The following is a 23,784-nucleotide window of genomic DNA, read 5'->3' as shown; positions in this document are numbered from 1 at the left end:
CTATACATTGGTCTAACTGTAGAATTGCAGACTGATAGGTGAAAAGTTACACAAGCAATAAAATGGGTTTCAGTTTTTTGTTGATATATATTATATATATATGCAATAAGTGAAAAAAAAAGTATTTAAGAAAATTTATTTTTTCTAGTTATGAAAACAGAATAGTACGATGTTTAACTACTTAGGCTATAGCCTATTTTTTTTAGTTTAACGTTTTCTATCGATTAGGTTGTAGTTAATTTGAAGTATTTTTATTTTTTTATTATTAGGTCCAACACCCCCGTTGTGCAACATAATGTTAAATCCACAAGATTCCAACTGCACTTGTTTGGAACCTAACGTGACGTGCAACTGCCACAAGACGAAGAGCTGTCAAACATACTCACCCCCTTGCGTCCCGGTAGATCGAAAGTGCGACGGTTACAACGATTGTGGTGAATGGGAGGACGAAAAAAACTGCTCGTGCAACGCTAACTTGTTCCAATGCCAATGTTACGGAACGCTCCCTTGCAGTAATACAGGCTGCATTCTTACCGGACGTGTGTGCGACGGCTACAACGACTGTGGCGATTGGAGCGACGAGAAAGGCTGTATTTCTTGTCCCTATGGGCATATAGAGTGTGAATGCTACAAAAACAGAAATTGCACATACGGAAAAGGTTGCGTTAATGCGATTGGCCTGTGCAATGGAAACGATGTGTGTTCGGACGATCCACCGAACAGAAACTACACCTACCCAGCGCACGTTTTTCAATGTGATTGGCATAAAAATGACCAATTTCAGCTTTTCGCTCAAAGTACCTATGGGTGCGTGGGGCAAAACATGGTTTGTAATGGTATGAACGATTGTGGTGATTGGTCTGACGAAAAGGGGTGTATATGCCCGAGCAGTAAATTTCAATGTGCCTGTTATGCGTCGCAATCCTGCTTCGTATTTAACCCTTGCATTGAGTCTTTACTTGTGTGTAATGGAAGGAACGACTGTGGCGATTGGAGCGACGAGATAAATTGCACCTGCCCCAGTCGTTTCTCTTCTTGTGATTGCCACCACAATTATTCCTGTTTATCTGAAATCGGTTGCTATCATGAAACTTTGAAGTGCAACTTTCGTTACGACTGTTCTGATCGTTCAGATGAAAAAGGCTGTGAATGTCTCGCAGAAAGATTCCGTTGCGATTGCCATGATGGCCACACCTGCATTGCAGAGTCGGCTTGTATTGATATTTCGAAGAGGTGTGATGGTAGAAACGACTGTGGCGACTGGAGCGATGAGAATGGATGTCAGTTTAAGCAAGAAGAAATTTTTATGTGCCACTGCTATCAATCGAAAACTTGCCATTTTTCTCGGCAAAAGCCCTTACAGGATAAGAACATAATCTCCACCAGACAAGTCTGTGACGGGATCGTAGATTGCAGTGATCGTTCAGACGAAAATATCGACTGCGAATGCCCAACCGAAAATTTTCGTTGCAAGTGTCGCAGTACAAACACGTGTTACCCACCCAGCGGTTGCATAACTAAAGACCTATTATGTAACGGCTTAAACGATTGCGGTGATTGGAGTGACGAGCTTAAGTGTAAGTGCGGGGAAAACGAATTTGAATGCGCTTGCAATAAACACGGGAATTGCAGGGGACGCGCCTGCTTACAACCTAATGTATTCGGTCAACCACTTGGCCTTTGCGACGGAAAGAATTCGTGCTGGGATTGGAGTGATGAGTTTAATTGCAGTGCAAATAAATTTACTGAGAAATGCCCCGACCGAACAATTATTTCACGTAGGGCTTTTTGTGACGGCAAAGCTGATTGTAAAGACGGGTTTGATGAGGCCAACTGTGAGTTGTGTGTTGGAAACCATGCACGATGTGGGCTTATATTTAACCACCAAGAGGGTAAGAACGCGACTGTTCCGCTTCAACGTTGCATCTTGTCTCAGTGGGTGTCTGACGGATATTCGGACTGCGATGACGCCAGCGACGAACCTTGTGTGACGTCATGGATCTGGTGCGACAAGTGCTCAGTGGCTGTGAGTCGATGCGACCCAGACATTGATCATATGTATTTTAAAAAAACGAGCACACACTGCGCTACTACACAAACTTGTTCACAAAATTTAACCTCCTGTCACGTGAACGGCAGGTTGTGCGCGGCGCCCTCCTGCGATGTCTCGACTAAGCACTGCAACGAGTTGTTTTCATGCGAAGATGGCAAAACGTTCATTAGCAATCGCTACTTTTGCGACGGCAGTTCGGAGTTGTTTCGAACCTGCCCAGACGAAAGTGACGAGCAGGTGCAAGGGCTGGGCTTCAGATGTGCTGGGTTGGCCCGGGCTGGCCAATGCCTTCTACCACAGATTAACCTTTTCGATGACGTAGCCCAGTGCGCCGACAAGTCCGATTTATGTTTTGTGAATGGGTCTTTTAAATGTTTCCAATGCTTGGACGGAATAAATATAATTTCAACTGGGCAAGTTTGCGACGGCATCGTTGATTGCCATGATTTGTCCGACGAGTGCCTGTGCGGCAATCAATCCACTTGTAACGCGATACTGGGCAATTTTAACCGCGCTTGTCCGACTGAGTACATGCCATGTCTTCACGCTCATGACTGCGTTAAGGTAAAATCGGTAATATGCAATGAGTCAATTGCTTGTGCGAACGAATCCAACTTACGATTCTGTTATCAAAAAAAAAACCAGCGGCAACTTCACGACGCAGTTTATTGCCGAAGTGGAACAAAGGCCCTAAAATGCGACGGGCGCCCTACTTGCTTGCTATATGAGGACGAATGCAACTGCCCAAACCCTCCATCGTTCTGCGATGACCCTTGTATATCGGGCTTCAACACCGTTGCACCAAGAGTTTTTCCCCTTCCGGACAATAAAGCCGTTTGTGACGGCATCCCGGAAGCTGATTCATACTACTATTCACTCAGCACTTATCACAAAACTAACTGTACCCTATGTGACGAGAGGAATTGTCCGATGCGATTCTTCTGTCCAAGTAAAGGTCTGGTAAGTATCGACATATCTGGAGTTTGCGACGGAACAATCGACTGCGACGACGGAACAGACGAAGACGTATCTCGCTGTTACGAGTCCCGATTTTACTGTGACGAAAAAGCTAAAGTTTCCATTGACATTCAATTTCGTTGTGATGCGATTAAGGATTGTGAAAATGGGTTGGATGAAAGTCGAGAGTTGTGCAAAAAACGGTTTTACTGTGACAACGGGGAGCCTATTTCAATAGATGCAAACTTTCGGGAAAATGGAGTTCAGGATTGCAAGGACGGAAGCGATGAGTGCGTTTCGCTATTTTCCGACCCATACGAGCTGATAGCGAATCCCTTTTTTCGAGTCATGTTTTGGATAATGGGAATTATTGCAATTATTGGCAACATGGTTGTTTTTATTTCTACAGCGAGACAATTAATCGTTGAAAAAAAGAATAATGCTGTAGCTAAGTGTTCTAAACTGATGGTTATTAGCCTTTCTGCGTCCGACTGTTTAATGGGAGTATATTTGATTGCAACCGTTAGCAAAGGAATCGAATTTTCCGGACATTATTGTCTCGCTGACAAAAAGTGGCGTTCTAGTATGATGTGCTCTATTCTCGGAGTGATGGTGGTGGTTTCGTCTGAGGCCTCTGTTTTGACGATGACCACCATGGCAACCTATCGCTTAGTATCAGTATATCGGCCCTTTCTCACACAACATTTTCGACCAAGTCGAATTGTGTACATGTTAACGTTATGCTGGCTAGTTGCGGGAACTTTGGCGGTGATTCCCCTTATCCACTTTGACTCGGGATATTTCGTATCCACCGTCTGGTTCCCGAACGAGCTTTTCGACAAAGACGAGGTTTCGCGACAAAACATTACAGCGTTGGCTGGTCGACTTATCAGCAAAAACGTGTCATCGTGGTACAAGGCGAAAGACATAGTGCGCGACAAGCTTCCTTTCAACTTTATTGAAAGAGAAATCGGTTACTACGGTGAAACTAGCGTTTGCATGCCTCGGCTTTTTTCCAGCCAGGCCTGGCATTACTCAACCATGCTAATCACAGTCAACTTCGTTACCTTCCTGTATATCGTGACTGCTTACGTGCTGATTTACAAACGCAGTTCGCGGATGAATATGGCGAGAAACAAGGACCCAAGCAGTGAGATGCAGAAGCGTATCTCGCGGCTTATTATGACCGACTTTGCTTGTTGGATTCCTATTAGCCTCATGGGATACATAAGTTTGGCTAGTGTGGACTTGCCACCGGAGGCATATGTGGCGAGTGCTGGACTGTTGCTGCCCGTGAATAGCGCTCTCAACCCGTTGCTTTATTCGAATGTAATCGCGAACATAATATCCGGTTTCTGTTCCTCGTTCAGGGGTCTGCTACCAAACGCCTTTTTACGATAACAAATTTTTCTCGAAAGAAAAATATGTCGCCACGGAAAAATTATTTTAAATAGCAAAAATCTAATAGATCTGCCGAACAAATTCAGTTTTCCATTTTTATTTAAACGCTGATGCCTGACATTTATAAAGCATATGGGCCAGGCTGCACAACGTATGACACGCGGACGCAACCTTTCAATGCTATCCGCGAGAGGCCCACGATGTAATATCATTTTTTTTCGGTTCATTGCTTATATTTTAAATCAGTACTGAACTGCTTGTGCATTGCGTGATCATAAATAAATGCTGTAATTTTAGCGAAAACCACATTGCGAATAGTTTAGTTGCGAATAATAGTTGAAAAGGTCGCTTAGAGTGGATTTAACTTTTTTGCAACACCAGTGTAAGCGTAGTAGCCTTTGTGCCCATTTTACAGTTTGACAAATATAAGCCTAAGGAAAAATTGTTATCACATCAACGTATAGTTGCATAGGATTAAAATCCAGGTCGGAATGAAAACAAAATTTATATGCAGTGGTTAATATAAGCCAAAACCATTTCTGTCGAAACGGCGTTCCGGTAAAATATTTTTTGCAGGTACGCCGTACTAGTAAAGAAATTGTTTTTTACCATGCCATCATGCCTCTCCTGGCATTAAAATTAAGATTTCAGTAGCATATTTGTGCACTACATCGATCGATTCCATCCAAATTCCTAAGGTTACGGTACTTGTTTTATTTTTCCAAGTTTCACCTTTAAAGTTTTTCGTCCGCTAGTAATAGCCTACCACACATTATCACTCGTTCTTAAAAGACATACAAATTGTGTCTCGTAAATATTGCTCTGTTAATGATTTTAGCCAATATGTTGCAGTTTATTACCTATTATTTCAAAACACTCATAAGCTGTATAAAAAAAATATTTTAGAATTAGATCATGTAACAAAAATAGTAACGGCGTCATGAGTAAGTGTAGGTATAGGCTTTTTAGCAGTGGTAAGCAAACTTTTTGAGAAGTGTTTTTGTTTCAAAGTGGGGCGACTAAACTCGAAAACATATTTTTAAGCTCTTTTGTGTATTTTCTTCACTTTGGTTTATTTAAACAGCTGAGTTCTGTCAAGTTTACTGCAAAATTACATCTTGCAACTTCTCGCCAAGGGGCCAGCAAAAATCTAAAATAAGTAAAAGTACAAATCTAGTTTGAAAATAAATGTTGTTTCATAAAGACTAGCCTATAGTTGTCACAATGAAAAATCGTTCGTTTGATATTCCGTTAATAGTCTTTGAAAGAAATTTTAGTGTGTGATTTTTTTTTGTGTGAATTCAAATGTTTTACGTCAAACTGGGGTCCGAGAGAAATTTTGTTGTCAAACTGGGGTCCGAGAGAAATTTCATTTCTATGGCTATATTTATACCTTGCGGAGGCACAAAAATATAATTGCGGAGCAGGTGTTAATTAAGTGTCCTATATAAGTCTCGGTGAATTTGACAGGGTTATGCTCTATGACGACATTATTTCTTTGGCCCATGTTAAACTGTTGGATTGTGAAGGTGTCACTCAGGGAGTGGGTCAACAGGCCAAGTTTCTTAAGCTATATGTTTTGCCAACTACTACTATAATTAATTTTCGTTTTTTATTAGTTTTTTTGTCTGTGCTGTTTCTGTTTAATCAAACTATAATTTTTGTTCTTTCGACCAATATGCCATAATATGTTAAGTTATCCAGTCGATATGTTTAATTAAAAAATACAAAAAAGTGATACACGAAAATCTCTCGAGGCAAACTGGTGGCAGACCGATATATTATCATATATATATCGGTTTACCGATAGGCCTATTTGGCTTCTACCGATATATCGGTATCGGTAAATGTAGGCTGATACTTTGGCCGATATTTCAGTATAAAAATATGATATGATTTTTCCTGTACAACAAACAACTTCCCATTTTTTGATCAAAAACATTTGGGTTTAAGCGGTCGGTCTGGTATCGGGTATCGGTCGACAAAATTACAAAAAATCGGGCATCGGTATCGGCCCAAAAAATGATATCAATCGATATCTAATACTTATAGCCTTAATGTCTTAGAACTAAGATTTGCGTATTTATGCTCGACATCGAAGGTTAAACTCGGCTTTTTTAAGCCACGCCCGGTGTTGACGCAACATTTGAATATTTTTTATTGTCCCGATAAAAATTATTCGGTTTTCATCACACCTTCGTAACGCCTGGGGCAGTCCATGATCGGCTGTGTATATGCTTATATTGTATTTGAAGCAAAATGCCTTATGAAGGTAGTCCGTGTTAAAAAATAATTTTCCTATTCTTTATTTTCTGGTATGCGGTCAGCATGATAAATAGCTAATTCCCAAAAAACTCGCTTTTACGCTTTATATAGAACTTCACAAAACATTTTTCAAACGCTCTATTTACACTATACATTTCATATTTAAACAGCAAATTTCGAAGTTCTCAGAAAAGCTAATTCAGTGCGAAACTGTGGGGCACGAGTTTAAAGTTGAACTCCTGACTCAATTTGAAGTTGACTTGAAGGTTGCGTGCGTATAACTCGTTATAGCCAACCACAATGCTTCTAGTGATTAATAATTGTATTATCTGATAAGCGAACACCCAGTTGAAACTATAGTAGGCGGACAAGTTAGCATATAGGAGATGCTACTTGCAAATATCAAAGTTGCGAAAAGCAAGTCGTGAACAAAGAAGAAGTTAGTTTACAAACGGATAGCGGCGGTCTTAAATAGCAACAGACAATCCAACTGCTGACTGCAGAAACATGCCATTTAGCATTTAACACTTTGGTGCGAGCAGCGTTGCTTCGCATAGACCATTATCTCTGACATAATGAAATACATCATAAAAGTTACTGTAAACACATAATAGCTCTTAGTCTAGGGCTACCATAATTTCGGCACCTTAAAAGAGGACATTTTCTTGCCTGCAAGTAAAACGAAAGTGGAATTGTTACGTTTGAGAAAAACGTGCCATATCTAAGTATTGCATTAAGAAAGTGTCTGCTGAGAACCACCTGATGCCATAGACAAGTGGTTCCTAATCTTTTTTAGCCGTGTCCCCTTTCGTAATTTTCCCATGCCTTGCGCCCCCACTCTCTACAAAAAGCACTTCGGCATTTTTAATTAAATATCACTGAGACAACTTGAAAATAGTGACGTTTGTCGTCGGTCGCAAAAACGCGAAAAAAATTGGGTTTAATTGGCGCTACACTGTAAATTCAGAAGGATTTTAGCATTGGACACACAATAAATTGCTCGTGCACGAGATGGTTTTGGCAACGTGTCGTGAGGGCATTCACTCCAGAGTCGTAAATAAAAATGTAAGCGCAAAAATTTAACTTTGCGTTATCGTGTTTCAAAAGATGTGGTAACACACAACAACAGCAGCACAGCAGTATTGCAAAAGCATTGATTCGCGCGAAAAAGTTTGAGTCCCCTGTTGAGCCTGTTATCCAATTAAATAAAACATGAATAAAAAATAGTTCGAGCGGTGAATGAATTTTATCGTTTATCTATAAGTTAGCAAATTTTAAATAGGGCGGTTATACCTTCAATGATATGAAAACATACAACTGCACTCAAAGAGACTTTGTGCTAAAAAAAGTTAACATACAAGTAGAAAAGATTCGCGCGGAGCGCGAAAATCTTTTGTCGTTTTAATGTTAAAGTTGGCAAAAACAGAATTTGTACAGCGCTGTAGGAGTGGTATGCAACACAGCGAAACCATTGGAATCATTGAAAAAATTAAATATTAACTTAAAACTAGCGTAAAAAAAAGTATGAGCAACTAACTCGAAATGCGAAAAAAGAGGACATTTGGACATTTTTGTGCGTCCTCGGAGGATCATTTAGTTTTATTGAGAAAAGAGGACAAATCCTCCTAAAAGAAGACATATGGTAGGCCTATCTCAGTCGATAAATTCATGCAATCTACATATATCTATCCAACCAATTGAGATTTGTGTTTAGGACGATTAGAGCGAAATGAACATGAACAAGGCAATGAGTCACACGAGTTGTAGCTTTTAGCAATAATACGTTCAATAACAAGATGTTATTCTTCTGTCGATAAGCTGACGAACGACAGGTGTTTTGTTGTTGTCTATTTGTCTCGTTCAAGTCCTTCCGTCATACATGGTGAAAATCGTGAATCTGTGAAAACATAAAAGAGAGAAAGGGGCCGTTAATTGTTCGGGAATTCATTTTATTAGTGTTTTACATTGAGCAACATCACCTTTATAATTTTGCTTTTTTTTAGTTTGCACAATTCGTTCAATGTAAGTATTTTGAACAAACGACGCATCACAAGAAAATCCAAGCCCATACAGAAGTAGGTATCATTTTTTGATGTTGAAAATGAATAAAGAGTTATTCGAAACGTTCAAAATGATACCTACTTCTGTATGGGCTTTGATATTCTTATTACGTCTTACTACAACCTCCAACCATTATGCTACAAAAAATCCGTTTTTGAATTGCTGCTTATTCTCTATTGCTTTTGACAAAGGCAGGTAATGGGCTTATCCCAAAATTCGTGTTTTGACTTGCACGAATGAAGCACGTGTGTCGCGCGTGGTTGAAACATTATGCTTTTAAAGAGGAATTTTTTCGTCTCGTGTTTTTTTCTACCTAACTATAGACGCTTTGTGCGTTCTTTGATTCAGACTTCCCTAACTGAAACCCCAAAACGTACCAAATGTTTGAAAGAATTGGAATTTTCACACAAAATTATTCGTGCACAACAATATTAAATGTGATTCACAAGTTTCACGCGTTGATTTCAAACTAATGAGCTCCAAGCACAAAAAAGTAAGCTCTTTTAAAATTTATCAACAGATCTATCGATCGGCGTTTCAACTTAAATTCGTTCACAAAAACAATTTACAGACTTTCCGGTCGGCATTTTAACTTAAATATTTTTTTAATATTTTTAAAAGTATTTTCACCTGGTAAACAAGCCAGAATCAGTTTTTGTGAAAACCATGTTCAACGGCAAATTGCGTTTTCCATAATTCCGCGTGGTGATTTTTCCTCCATCGGCGGCGCTTTTTTAGCTTGTACCGTACTTCATCAATGGCGTTCCGTATTTTTAAGCAAAAACATCAATGGCGTTCCGTATTTTAAGCTTTGATGATGCCATGGAGCGTCTTGTGACGTATCTTTCGACGAGAATTCCTCCAACAGCTAGCTCCTTGCAGGTCCCAAACATGACCGCAAGTGAACAAAGAAGAAGTTAGTTTACAAACGGATAGCGGCGGTCTTAAATAGCAACAGACAATCCAACTGCTGACTGCAGAAACAGGCCATTTAGCATTTAACACTTTGGTGCGAGCAGCGTTGCTTCGCATAGACCATTATCTCTGACATAATGAACTACATCATAAAAGTTACTGTAAACACATAATAGCTCTTGGGTAATTGCGTTGTTCAAAGCCCCTATAAAGCAACCTGTGTTGTGTTTACGTGTGGGCCTAAACGTTTTTCTGCTTCATCGCGAATTAAAACCCATCAGATGCAAAAGTCTGGCTTCCTGCCTTTTGAATCACTTGATAAAATACTCGGCGTTGCCCAGGTTAGATAGAGTATTTGCTCGTTTAATTATGTAAATTAATTACAACTGCAATAAGGACGACAATTTGCGAAATGAATCTGAATTTCGCGTGGTTAAACTGAATTTCGCGTGGTCATGCGGTGGAGCATCTGTATCAAATATTTGCGTATACGGTAACTGAAAAGACAACTAAGGCGATCAGGAAGAGTCACTACAGGCCCGCCTAAAACTTTTACTTCCTGACTATATGTGTAGCGTCATAAGTAATAATTAGTGGATAATTTGGAATGTATTGTATTGTGTATTTATCAAATGTGTTACGATTTATGATTTGTCACTTTTTCAAGCCCTTTACCAAACACTCGCTGTCATTCTGAGAACAAAGCATTCGGCTGTTTCACACATGAAGAATGTTATATCGTGACACATATTTCCGTTATAGATAAAAGTATTTCACCTGTGTGAACGCGTTATTGTTGCAGTTCCCGGCTGCCAAAAAGGCTTGTTATAAATCATTTCCGCTTTCTCGTGTCGCCTTCTTTCTTTCATGTAAACTTTCAACTTGTATATGCGAAACTTATATCAATATATATCCAGTCTTGTCTAGACAATACAGTGAGTGGTTGTGCTTGCCGGCATTTGCCGGTTTGCCCATAATAGCCAACACAAACTGTGTGGATTTGTAATCAGACTACAACAATACTTATTGAAGAAATAGCGAGGTTGATTGATTGAGGAAAATTAGTTTAATGAGACTTGTAATTAAACACGCATGCTTCATATGTGTTTAATCGCTATTTCATTTATTTAAACTTAACAAGGTTAACAAATGTAATGTAGGCCAATACAATATTTATAAAGAATTCAAAAAATAAAATTGGAATGGTTAATTTATGGTGAAAACAAACAACAAGGTTTCTTAGGTTCCACCTTTGCCGCAAGGTATAACGGTCACAACAGGGGGTCGTGACTTTTTATTGACACCCTGTCAGTGTCACCAAATGTTGTCAATGGCAGGGTGTCACGGAATCGGTGACAGGTGTCAGCAATTTGGTGACACTGGCAGTCAGTCATAATTAGGGCCATTTTTATTTTAACCTAAAAAAACAAATTTTAACTTTATTTTAACCTAACAAAATTGCTTATTTGTAGAGGCTACAGTTCTTCCTTGAATTGATGCCAGTTACCCAAACATCATATTTTGTCTAATTCAGACTCAAACGTAATATTTTTTTCGAAAATCAAGGTGTTTTATGGATTATAAAAAGTGCGTTGGTTTTTTGGCGATAAATATAACTTGCTTAGGCATTTTTGTATTACAGAATGTCAGTAGGCTATTTCTAAAATGTAAACTGTTGATCTTCGAAAAGACCACGTTAATGAAGATGAAGTGTTTTATAAGAATTATTTAAATACGCAACAATAAACAAAAAATGGACAATTTGCGATAAAAGTTACCTCTGATCCAAGTGGACATTGTGACATTTTCCTGCTTTTATGGGTTAATGTGGTTTAATTGTGTCGCAGTTCCTAATTTACAATGCTTCCACGACGATTTTTACAAAAAATACTCTCAAGAAACACAAAAACGTTGTCAAAAGCCATAATTTGACGAATTTTGACTTCATTACAAAATTTTGACTTTATTGTAAATTTTAACCTATAAACTTCTTATAAACAGTCCCCTAGGTGCTGAAAACAACTTTATTCTTTGATTCGTGGACAGACGAGCCCCTTAAAAAATTTTAACTTTATTGACTTTTGCGTGCCCTAGTCATAATAAAGTCACTCGACCCCCTGTAGTGATGTGACCGTTAGTACTGGAGTGTGGATCCTGTACCTTACGCTATTTCTGTAAGTTGATTGCTTTCTGTTGTTATTGAATAAACACAGATTCGTTTAATACATTGATGTGGGTAAGCTGTTGGAACACGCTACCCATCAAACGGATTCAATCTTAGCGTAAACTTAGCATTAGCCTCTAGAAACAAACAAGAGACCTGCAAGAGACTTTACTACAGTCAATCATGCCGAAAAAGCAACCAGCAATGAAAAAAGGTAAATATGTTATAAACTGTTATGTTAAACTTTTTTTAATTTCAATTACTTTATTCGTTTGGAATATACAGTGAGTTTTATTTCAGAGCAATCTCGAAAAAATTAGAACACATAGATCTGAATTAGTCTTGGACAAATAAGTAAATAATTTTCAAAAATATAACCAGTAAATATGTACCAAAAAGGTGTGTGAAATACTGGTATTGGATAGCTGCTATTAACATGGATGGCTTAATGTTATAAAGTACTTATGTTTGTATGTTTTGTTTTAGATGAAAAAGTTTTAGTTCAACTGTTTGACATGATTGAAAGTAAGTGACAACTCTTGTTAATATATAGTTATTCTATAAAATACTTGATGTTGCCTAGGATAAATAGGCTATTTATAATTTTTATGTCGCTTTAAACTCAACATGATAAAAAAAAAAAATTGTCTACTGGTGTTTTACCTGCGGTGTAAAGTTATTATTGTTACAATAAACTAGGACTGTTAAATTTAAGTTTTATATCATATGATATTTAATTATTTGCATTTATGTAGTGAGGCTAGCAATTGTAAAACAGCAAAGCTTATTGTCTATTTACTGTTAAGCACTGATCATGTCCGCTAAGTGCCAAAAATGGCACTGATAGTGTCATGTATTGACGCAAAATTTTCACACAATAACAGTAAAACCAGAATTGTTTTGGCCAAATTTATTTTTTGATAGCTGTCAGTAAATATATGTTATTATACCACATGCTAGTAAGTGTAACTAAATTTCTAATCGTCTGGCTAAAATGTATTATCTTAAATCTGGCTTTTGCTGCTCGGTCTCACTTACTCCACTCCAGTTTTATCTTGCAATAAACAAAGCGACGGACGGACAGACAAATCTACATAAAAAATATATTTTATAGACTTTGTTTTAAATTGCTATACAATCTATTAACTCTTTTGTTTATAATTTGTTTATTAGGAATGCGTCATGTAACTGCTGATGCAGCCGATCAGAGTTTTGAATCTATGTTTGCTCCAAGGCGCCATGACATTGAAATGGCAAGAAATATGTATAAGATGATGAAAGGGACAGAAAATACTGAATCTGACAAAAAAGTGGAGCGTTTACTTGATAAACTTGCATTTAATGTGGTAATCATTGGAGAAGCTGGCATTGGCAAATCTGCACTTACTCAAATGCTACTAACTGAAATCCGCTCAAACGGAGTGATGAATGACAAGAGGTTTATCTTCCATATTTGTGTGGCTGATATAGATTTTACCAAACCTGTTACCTTAATTAACTTTATCACCATTGGAATGACTGGAAATTGGGAACAAGACACTTCTTGGACAAGTGATGTCCTTGAAAATTTTGGTGAAGGAAAAGAACTATTGATCATCCTCGATGGTTTGGATGAATGTAATACCGATGCTTTCTCAAAGCCGGGCCCAGTCCCACAATCAGTTGGTCGGCAATTTCCTGATGTTCACATTAAGAACTTAATGCTTGGCAATGTTTGGCCCAAAGCTAGAAAAGCGATCACTTGCAGGCATAGAGAATTTTATGAAATGGCTGAGGAGTATAGGCCTTCATATGTTGTCTATGTAACTGGATTAACCAAGGAGTCCCAAATTGGTGTTTGTAAGCATGTGTGTGGAGATTCCGGTTTGGAGGATGTCATCTGGGATTTTTTAGAAACCAACCCCCATATTCAAAAGTTTTGCGTGCTGCCAATGCTCTGTCAACTTATAGTTCAAACCATTCAAGGATGTGTGGTTAATCGCAAGGTAGATTTAAATTTGCTTGGCAAAGTAAAGTTAGCACCATTGTTTCCGCAAGCACCGGTGCAGCCAAGGCTTTATGTTACTTCTGGGGATGAAGACCATTGAAATGGCTTCTATTGCCAATAAAATATATTTTTCTAACAGAAAATTGAAAATCATGGTTACCCTGATTAATTCTATGTAATTTCAAGTTAAGGGTTCTTAAAATGGACGGTGTGAAAAACTCACAAAGGAAAAAAAAACGGTTTTATATTCCGGTACAGTGACCTGAATGTTGCAGGATCCATACTGCTATGGTGTTTGTCAGATTGGTATAAACACAATAGTGCAAAAATCAGTGCAAAAAATCATTCACTCGTATTAGCATCAGGCATTATATGGCAAGCAATGCCATGAAACATAATAATTTTACATGTATACGAGTAACTGTTTTATTTTCAAATCACAGTTTTATAAATATTGTACTGATTATATTAAATGCATTACTCCAATATTTTCACCCCATCAATGTTTCTTTGTTTTGATTAAATGAAATGTATTCCAAACATCCAAACATCACTGGCCAACAAAATATTTTTAAGGAGTGGCAAACAATTTTAACAGTTTCTCATTTCTGGGCAATTTGTGTCTCTGAATATGCTAATAACAACCTAAATTTGGCTATATTTTTTTTTGAATGGTTCTAGATTTAGGGATATTATTATTTTTACATTTTTAATTTTCAACTATCGGTAATTTGCACATTGTAAATGTTTTTTTAATCAATATGCAACTCTTGGATTATCCAATATGTTTAATTGAAATTGTAGCATCCTATTTCTTCAATAATAAGGTATTGAAAAAATGAATTATTATTTTGTAGCCTGTATATGTTGTTGTACTGAATAGGTTTATCTTTGCAAGAGATTTGATTTCCTAAGCTTTCGTTAAACTGTGCACGATGAGATACATTAAACACAGTTAGTTAAAAGGCATTTCAACAGGAGCTGAGCGATCCATAGGGGATCTCAACTAGTTACTTTACTTACTTATGTTGATTTTCTAATGTAAAATAAATCTCTTAATGTCTGGCATTATGCACTTTGAAATGCCGTGGCGTACTCCGGCCATAATATCGAAGTAAAAACACGATCAACTTAGGAATCAAACACGAATGGTAATATGACCAAAATTGGGCCGATACCCAATTGTCGTTATCACGTGAAAATCGAAAAAAGTCTTAAACTTGTCGGAATAAGTCATTTGCAAACTTTTACCTCCCGCCAAACTTCATCACAACTCCACTTAACCAATTGCTAAACCCAAACAGATAAAACAATACTTTTGCAAATAGAGGCGCCATTTAACTAGGGCACACAAACGTCAACGCCAAAATGGCCGTTGCCAGACTGATGGCCTACCTGTAGTTTTAGGCTTTACTGTCCTGGATATTACTGCGTATTTAGCTTTATTTGCTTATGATATTTCTTGCTAATATATATAATTATTGTTAGGTTGCAAGCCACAAAGTAATTATAAAGGGGGCGCGCTAGAAAAATAGGTTAATAACCACTGGAACACACTCTTTCCAGGGACTGATCTAGTAATGACCTAACCAAAATATAATTTAAGCGTGTTTTGAAGACTAAAGCTTCGCGCGATTCATTTTTTTTCTTTGTCGTATATTCCACGTATTTTAGGCATTTAGGCCTACCGACTTCGGTCGAATGTATATAAAGTCTTCAAAATATTAACGAACATTAGTCTACCAGCCGTTTTTCAAGGGCTAAAAAATTCGATTCACATTTTTTCTACCCAATTCAGTAAATGTCATGCTTTGTGTTCTTACCGATTTATAGGCCTACCGTCTTTGCAATATGGCTAATGGCCATTACCGTATACCGCAAGTAACACATAACACATCGGCAACTTTAAGCCTTACTAAGCAAAACAACATTGTAAGTTTTTAATACGATTTTTACTTATTTTAACCTTGAGGTTTTGGGTCGATGCTACCAGAATTTGTCAAATCACAATATTTCCAACAATGTACACATAGTTTGTCTATGCTCTATGGCAGTTGTTTTCTTGCTCAGAAACAATCTCGATTAGTATAAACATGTGAATTACTGCAGTCAGCGACCCAATTTTGGGTCGCGACCCATAGGTTGAGAAGCACTGCTCTATGGCATTCGTTACACCCCCCACTAAATCTAAAGTAAAGTTTACTATTTATACAAATAGCCGCTTTTTTTCGCGCAACATTCGATTTGTGTTGCACATTTTCGCACAACTTGTCATAAAGTCGTTCTTTTGCTTACTTTTCTTATAGCGTCACAGTATGATGTAATATTGTGTGTGTATGAGATCTTATTTCGATCCGGCCCGCCACAACATTTTATGTTTCTCATGCGGCCCCCCAAAAAATAAATAATTGCCCACCCTTGAGCTACGCCGATCTTTTACGATTCGTTAACGTTTGTTATCAAGCTTGTCAACATTGGTGCTTATTGAAATGATATTTAATCAGTCGTAATTCAGTTAAAAAAGGTATAATTGGTTCCGCATTTCCGTATTAATTACTGTTGCAAAAGTATGGCCCTGCTTGGTAAAGTTTTTGAGGTAAATATTACGATAGAGGTTAAATACTTCTTGTAATATCCAATTTCAAAATCAAGAAACGGACAGATTTTATCTAAATTCTAAACTACTTACAGATATCGTTACTTCTGATGTGCCACAAACATTCGCGGATTAGCTTTTCTCGGGAAACCAGTTATGGTGATTGAAGTTTAATTTTTCACCTAAAAAATAACCACACCACACCACTTTAAATCATTGCGTCAGTTAACTGTTATGTTACAATTGAAAGAAACAGAGAAGAAAGTCAAACCTTGTCATTTTCCTTAATAACGCGATTTTTTTTAGTTGTGGCTGCAAGTGAACATGCTCTGGATATTATAAACCAGGGCTGCGAGCCGACTCGAGACTCGACGAAGTCGATTTGTTTTGCTGGAGTCGGACTCGTAAGACCACGTTAAACTATACCAGAGTCCGACGAGCGCATGCGTGGTAGAACCAAATTTTGAGAAGTGTCCGACGAGCGCATGTGTAATTCCAAATTTTGAAAAGTGTTGTGAATGAATTATATGACACGGACACCCCTATAAGTGGATTTTTAAGTATGCACCGTATTTGGTTTCGTATTGGCGGAAAACAGGCTGTAGAGTTTGAGTTTATATGATCAATTAATATGCTTAACAAGTCTCATTGCCTTATCAGTTGACATGACTTTCAAGCACGGCTGCGGAGTCGGTTAAAAACAACCAGAGTCCAATTCCCGATCCGGCCAAATGTGCGATTTCGCGAGTCCCGAGCCCGGTTACCACTCTACAGCCTGTTTTTCGCCCATTTACCTAACTAAAAATAATTTACGTAACTAAAATCGGGAAAATATCCACTTTATGTTACTGAATACGACAAAATATCCCTTTATGCCTTAAAAGTTGGCGGCAATTTTCGTTTTAAAATTTGCTACCGCGCATGAGAACGTCGGACTCCGGTAGTTTTACGTGGTCTTACTAGAGTCCCGACTACGACTCCAGCAAAACCCCGTCGAGTCCAAAGTCCGATTCGAACTCCACAGCCCTGCTTTCAACTGCCGCATACATTGAACTGTGTTAAAGAAAGAGCAATTTATTTTTTCAATAAAACAATACGTAACAGAAAATGTAGAAACAGTTTACAATAAATGAGCAATGTACATTTCTTGATTTAGTGTCAACATTACCTCAGGTAGTAAAAGTAAAACTTTAAATTGTATCACATAACTGGAATTTATGAATGCCCTTTTAAAAAGAAACTACCTAAGATAAATGCAATGACAAGAAGAATATGAATTAAATCTAATATTTTCATTTTTTAATTAATGAGACGTGGCCTTTTCCACTTCGATTAGGTGCTGTTAGTGTTGCTGGTAATTTTTCAAATGAAGTTTTACTTGACAAATTTGTACTTTTGTTGTGTATAGTTCCACCAATTTGAGGCGGTGAGGTATAGCCTGCAGCTTTATACATGCGAGCAATGTTGCTACCAGGAGTTGAGTCAACCTTCGGTTTTACAGCTGGTTTGGATGACGTAGGTTGAAAGCTAAAGTCATCTACTTTTACTGTTTGGGACACAACATTTGTTGTAGCAATAGGAATTGGGGTTGTTTGTGGTCCTGGTTTTGGGGGTGTCTGTTGGTAGGGAACCACTGCTGCTGCTGGTTTGTTGAAACCATAGATTATTGTAGACGACTGAGCTTTTTGACTTCTGACGGATGACGAATTTGGTATTTGTGTCTTACCGCTTATACCTGTCGCTGATAAAGTTCCAGTTGAAGCCCAATCATCTTTCACAATCTAAAACATTCAAAATACAATTATAGAAAAATCTCTTTGTAGCATGCATTGAAAAGAATTATGTGAAGTAAAAATAGAAAGGACAGTCAATGGTCCTTTAATGAACATACTTGTACAGTAAGATTGGCAACAAGTGGTGATAGGCGGTTAGTGACATGGGCTAAAACCATTTGCTCATTGGCATCCCTCCGTACGCGAACCTGGACAGATCCAGCCATGATCAAGCCATAGCTATTGCACTGATGAAGATCATTGTGTAACTTTGGTGGTGACAATGCCATTGTATAAAATCGCTCCTGACGAATTTCCAAAACTCCATCTAAATTTTTTTTTGATTGTGAACAAGAACAATTAAAGACGAGAATGGAGACCTTAACTGCAACTTTAATAATTTGTTCATATTTCTGAAATAAATTTGGTGTTTTTTACAAAAGTTGAAATGTTGACTTTTTCATTTTGGGAATATTATCAACTCTGGTTATGTGCTTTGTGTGTAATATACTAAACTTAAGGTGTTGCAAAAGGTTTTGTATGATAAATGGTGGTCGCAAGAACAGAAAGGTCTGGAAGCACTGCTCTAGATGTTCAATTCTCTATAGATTACTGCTGCATGTTCTGTAGACAGGTACGCACAACACAATATTTTGAGAAGAACAAAATTTTAACAGCATTTTTGGATGAACAACTACATAAGTAATGATGCATCTTGAATAGCTAAGGTACTAACATACTACCTGGCTAAGTCCTATTTAATTATGCCAGCCAAGGGCACTTATAAACTGATTTATAGTTTTTTTAAGTCCGTTTGTAAAAAAAATCTTCTGATTTACAGATATTTATGCCATGTCTCCTTTTAGAATATTCCTACAATCTTGTTATTATTATTGGAAGTTAAGGTTGCTTTGCAGTTTTGTGCACAATATTCAGCGATGTTTTCTCTCTCAGAAAAGAGCTAGGAACACCTTTAGTGATTAACCCTTGTTATATATATACATAAATATTCCATTGTACATCACTGACCTAGTGTTTGAGCTTCACTTAGTAACTTATCCAGCTGAGAAAGTACAAAAGGTGGAGTTGTATTAAGCAAAACCCTGGCACTACAATTCACTATGGGCCACATTGTGCACACGGTGATGATGGCTATCAAAAATGCAGAGACTGTATCAGCAAAATAATAGGCACTGAAAAATAATAAATTGGATTGTAAAACTAACAAACTACCCTATTTATAATTGTTTTTATAACAAAAGTCATTATATACTTACTCTATTTGAATCAAAAGGTCTGTTAGTAACAAAAAGGCAGCGCCGATAAATGAAGCAAGAAAAAAAGGGTCGACTCTGGGCAAGAGTATGCGTCCCAGGCCCGGAACAACACTGCACAAACCGTGACTCATGTCTGCTACATGTTCTTGGATCACAGATGACGATGAAGCTAAAAGAAACATACCAATTACAAATAGTAGCGATTTGCATTTTAGTTTATTTATGCTCTTTTCTAAAATGATGAGTTTCCGTTTATTGTCAGGGATTCTATATACACATGTCTTGTGCCCATTTTTCCTAAGCCATAACTGACCCGAATATGTTAAAAGAACCCAAACCTGTCAAAAGAGCGAGATGTGCCAACATAAAATCAAGTTTTGTCATGTATAAATTTAAAGTTGTTTACAAACTATTAAAATATTGTTTGGCGATAAATGTACTACAAAGCACTTGGAAAAGACTTTGTTAAGCTAACTTTAAGAAGCTGGTTATTATTAGGCAATTAAAATTTGCCCATAAAATACACTTCAAAACTCAAAAATAATAAAAATACTGCATGCTCAACGTTGCATTTTAGTTTTTTAGTTATTTCAAAAAATAATTAGGTATTTGTTGTTATGCCTGCATAAAAAAAAAATTTTTTAAAAAACGCGACTACACTTTGCATAGGTATAACATCATGGCATTCTCTACTTCCAAGCGATTTATCATGTTTCGTTTTTAATATGCTCATTGCGCTGAATTTCATTAAACAAAGCCATGTGGTTAAAAACGGAAAGAGTAGTTATGTCCAAAAATCAATATTTGCTGAAATCTTTGTAACCTAGCAGGTCCTAAGAGCTAAAAACACCTAGTTTATGTAGAAAAAACAAAGGCTTATCTTTGCTATGTACTCAGTTACATATATTAGTGTGACGTCACTGTAAAGAAAACAAAATACATAAATTGAACTAAAACATCAAAATATGGTGAGTGTTGGCGCGACCCCAGAAAAATACATGCATGTGTACAAATCTTTTATATAAATGTGGTACTGTAGATGTAAAAATTATGTATCAACCTTCTATTACCTTCTGTCACACTCTGGAATGCTTTGTTTTGAATTGACATCATTTTACCCGTATGAAACAACAATCCAAAAAATGCAGCTGGAATTAAACGACCTATTGCAATATCTGGCTGATCTACAAACCTAAATAAATACCATTAAAATGTTAGATGTTTCTGTTGTCCTTCAGTTGATAAATTTTTCTTACCTTGACAAACACTCCTTTAAAACAAAAATTGAAGCAAGTATTGAAAGCACAGCAGATGAAAACACAAACAAAAGTTCCAATCTCACATAACTGAAAAAATGTGTTGTTTCATCGATTTGACTTTGTTGCTTTGAGATAATCCAAATAGATATCAGGCAAGTGACCAACGTAAAGACATCAAACACACTCTGGTATGCATACGCTCTTAATGCTGTCATAATAATAATCAATACAATTATTTACATGTTAACAAAACATTTTTAAATATAAAATTATATTTAAATTCTATAAAGTTTAAAGCATCATGCTTCAGTAGTTTTACTGTTATAGTATGCAGGGTTTTAAAATGGCACTCGGTCGCTCACCAATGCAGGTGAAATTCTGATTAATACCCACTCCCTCAAACTGCTGAGAATATTAGTTGTTGTTATCAGACTTTACCGTGGTTTAAATTGCTGACCTGTGACAAATTATGTGTTTCTACGAATAAGGGCCAAATATTTTTAAGTTTCTAATGATACACGCTGCTAAAAAAACAAAATCAAACTACTGCGTCAAACATGGTAAAAAGTTCTAAACATTTAAGGCCCACTAAAAACAATCGAGACAACCATCTAAATCATGTAAGCGCATTGCAAAGAGTAAAAAAAGTCACAGATGGCGTGCCAACATTTTTGGCATGTGTTATTTGTCTGGGTGAGTGCTCATTGGTAGACACTTGTCTAGCTCGGAAGTTTGTGGGCTTTAATTGTATATTAATGTTTTAATTGTGTGTAATCAAATGATAAATATTACTTTTTAGTAGAAAATATGTGAATAACATTCAAATAACTTAAAATTTATTTAAAAACATTTTTAGAAAGTTGATATTTGCTTTGGTACCTATGTTACAAAGTTATCATACCTAAGCTGCTTGAAGAGGAACACCAACTGAACATGAAAAATAATAGAACAAAATTGATGATAAGTAGAAGGAATGTGCGGCGGGCATTTCTGATTGAAAGCATGGGCTTGACAGCATATTTGAACTGTCCATAGACTCTATTCTTTTTCTTTATGAAGGGATGTATCGTACTCTGGAGAAAAAATACTAGTAGCACTTATGACCCCCAATAAAATGAAAAGTTTTACACACTGCACATTCTTTTATGTAAAACATGTGACAATATAATTTCAATTTAAAATACCTTAAAAAAAAAAATTATTTGAAAATATTTTGTCATTAAATCAGATACAAAATAATTTTACTTATGTTTGTTCGGCAGCTTCTATAAAGAAAAACGTTTTGAATTAGCATTCACATACTGCAAGTTTTGATAACTAGCAAAACCAAATGGTAGTTTAATTACCGATAGGGGTGCTCTTCTGTCACCAGAGCCGGTTAAATCCCAATCTACACAAATAAAAAAGACTGAAATTTTTGGTTTTCTTAACAGTTAATAGTAAAAAGTATTACTTGGAAGTAAAATAATGTAAATACATAAAAAGTATATTAACCTACCAAATTCTGGATCAAGTGGAACAGAAGTATAATCTTTAGTTTGATTATGTTGTGGTTTTGGGGTGTCAATTATTCTTCCATTGTAAAATTGATTGGTCTGTCCATCATTTAGGTTACCATCAAAATAATATGACATATCAGTTTGTTTTTTTAGACAATATATGAACTTATCTATTAATGTGAATAAGTAAAACTTATAAATTAACTGCAGAAAAGGTTAAACTTAATTAGGTTTTTCCACAGTCACCCATATGTTGTAAATATAATATAAATTGTGGAGGTAAACTCATAAAAGCACAATAAACAGGACAAAACTTTTAATAAAGTGCTCTATGCACCAATGTTGTAAACAAGTTAATTTTGTAATGATTGGAAGTCGTTTGCGAAAATAACTACTTAAGTCATTGTCATAGAAGTTCAAGTAGTTTTTATAAAACTAATTATTCAAATCAACTTTGGAAACTTCTCCAATCATGATCGATATTTTAATTTCCGAACAACAAATGTAACATATGGCAAGGAAACTGTTTGAAGCCGAAATTGGGGTAAGAAACTTAACAAATTTTACAAAAAATGTTTCATGGAATACATCCCAATGACTTTTTCAAGACAAGTCATTTAAACACAGTGACTTGAGTACACTTAAACATTTATTAACTTGATTCATTTCATTGCAACAGTATGAAGCACTACGCTCCACCTAATTAGATTTTAATTATTTGCCTTTCTAAACTATTGGGGCTCTATCAATTTGGTACGTAGAAAGTAACGAAAAAACAAAATAAAAAGGTACCGTCTACAAATGATGCTCATTAAAATCCTATCCCAACGCACATTATTTGGGTTAGGTTGCGAGTTAGCTTTTGGGGGGTGACTGGGCCAAGCATCATTTTACATTTTTGTTTTTTTTACGTACCAAATTGAGCCCCAAATTATTTGCCAGCCTTGTCTCCATGTAGTTTAACATTTTTATGTTTTTTTTTCATTATAGGGAATTACCCTAAGTCTTTCTAAAGCTTTCCTAAATGTGGGATGTTTTTGTATGACATTTGTGGTTGAAAACGTTTGATTGTTTAAGTCGGCAATGTTATATGTGGCGATGTTATTGCTCTAGTAGTTAAAAAATCCAAAGAGTGTAACTCTCGGTGTACCAGAAGTCTTTTACTTGATTTGATTATTGAAAAGTCTTTGAAAGACTGGTATAGGACCCTATTTTTTTTCCATAAGTCGTTAAATTATGTGCAGCTTAGGGTTATGGCAAATTCTCTTACTGCCTCTGTGAGAGTATAATTTGCGCTAAATACAAAGTTGCCATAAAAATGATAGGCCACTGTGGAAAGTATGGCAAGTGCACCTGCGAGTTTTTTAACCTTTCAAAAGTACAGCCTGAAAAAATCTGAACTGCACCCCAAATACGCAAAATTTTTGCGCGGCATACCTTTACAATGCAATCTGGGCAATACAGAGTGCGTTGGAGAATCATAAAGTGCACCCAATGACCTAGATTCTGCGAGATCACGTTGAGATCTTCCATACTTTCCAGACAAGATGATTTTCCAGACTGGATGATATGCTACTC

General features: G+C 36.7%; 3 protein-coding genes across 3 annotated transcripts; 2 read left to right on the top strand and 1 right to left on the bottom strand.

Annotated features, from left to right (window-relative positions):
- The first annotated feature begins 823 nt into the window (after positions 1-823).
- LOC146168411 (uncharacterized) lies at positions 824-4,411 on the top strand. The gene is made up of 2 exons (XM_083386263.1): positions 824-1,025; positions 1,161-4,411. The coding sequence occupies exons 1-2, from the start codon at positions 824-826 to the stop codon at positions 4,409-4,411; spliced, it is 3,453 nt and encodes a 1,150-aa protein (XP_083242389.1).
- A 6,839-nt stretch (positions 4,412-11,250) lies between these two features.
- Positions 11,251-14,658, top strand: LOC146168410 (NACHT, LRR and PYD domains-containing protein 2-like). Its single transcript, XM_083389279.1, has 3 exons — positions 11,251-12,030; positions 12,303-12,341; positions 12,990-14,658. The coding sequence occupies exons 1-3, from the start codon at positions 12,000-12,002 to the stop codon at positions 13,901-13,903; spliced, it is 984 nt and encodes a 327-aa protein (XP_083245405.1). The 5' UTR covers positions 11,251-11,999; the 3' UTR covers positions 13,904-14,658.
- Positions 14,659-17,189: 2,531 nt separating this feature from the next.
- LOC146168409 (zinc transporter 6-like) lies at positions 17,190-22,400 on the bottom strand. Its single transcript, XM_083388829.1, has 9 exons — positions 22,206-22,400; positions 22,054-22,097; positions 21,609-21,780; positions 20,705-20,915; positions 20,519-20,640; positions 19,449-19,617; positions 19,201-19,364; positions 18,291-18,499; positions 17,190-18,180 (listed from the first exon to the last, which is right to left on the bottom strand). Exons 1-9 carry the CDS (start codon positions 22,339-22,341, stop codon positions 17,692-17,694), a joined length of 1,716 nt encoding a protein of 571 aa, XP_083244955.1. The 5' UTR covers positions 22,342-22,400; the 3' UTR covers positions 17,190-17,691.
- Positions 22,401-23,784: the final 1,384 nt, after the last annotated feature.

The sequence above is a fragment of the Ascidiella aspersa genome, chromosome 1 (genome assembly GCF_963924565.1).
Source record: "Ascidiella aspersa chromosome 1, kaAscAspe10.2, whole genome shotgun sequence".
In the NCBI taxonomy this organism is placed as follows: Eukaryota; Metazoa; Chordata; class Ascidiacea; order Phlebobranchia; family Ascidiidae; genus Ascidiella; species Ascidiella aspersa.
This window is presented reverse-complemented; position numbering and strand designations above follow the sequence as displayed.

Excerpts from the sequence above, each read along its gene's own strand:
- LOC146168411 (XM_083386263.1), top strand. The coding sequence starts at position 824 with ATGGTTTGTAATGGTATGAACGATTGTGGTGATTGGTCTGACGAAAAG. Across the intron at positions 1,026-1,160 it reads AAATTGCACCTGCCCCAGTC|AAAGATTCCGTTGCGATTGC; the intron begins GTTTCTCTTCTT and ends AATGTCTCGCAG.
- LOC146168410 (XM_083389279.1), top strand. The coding sequence starts at position 12,000 with ATGCCGAAAAAGCAACCAGCAATGAAAAAAG. Across the intron at positions 12,031-12,302 it reads GCAACCAGCAATGAAAAAAG|ATGAAAAAGTTTTAGTTCAA; the intron begins GTAAATATGTTA and ends GTTTTGTTTTAG. Across the intron at positions 12,342-12,989 it reads ACTGTTTGACATGATTGAAA|GAATGCGTCATGTAACTGCT; the intron begins GTAAGTGACAAC and ends TTTGTTTATTAG.
- LOC146168409 (XM_083388829.1), bottom strand. The coding sequence starts at position 22,341 with ATGTCATATTATTTTGATGGTAACCTAAATGATGGACAGACCAATCAA. Across the intron at positions 22,098-22,205 it reads TCCACTTGATCCAGAATTTG|ATTGGGATTTAACCGGCTCT; the intron begins GTAGGTTAATAT and ends TTATTTGTGTAG. Across the intron at positions 18,500-19,200 it reads AAGTGAAGCTCAAACACTAG|ATGGAGTTTTGGAAATTCGT; the intron begins GTCAGTGATGTA and ends AAAAAAATTTAG.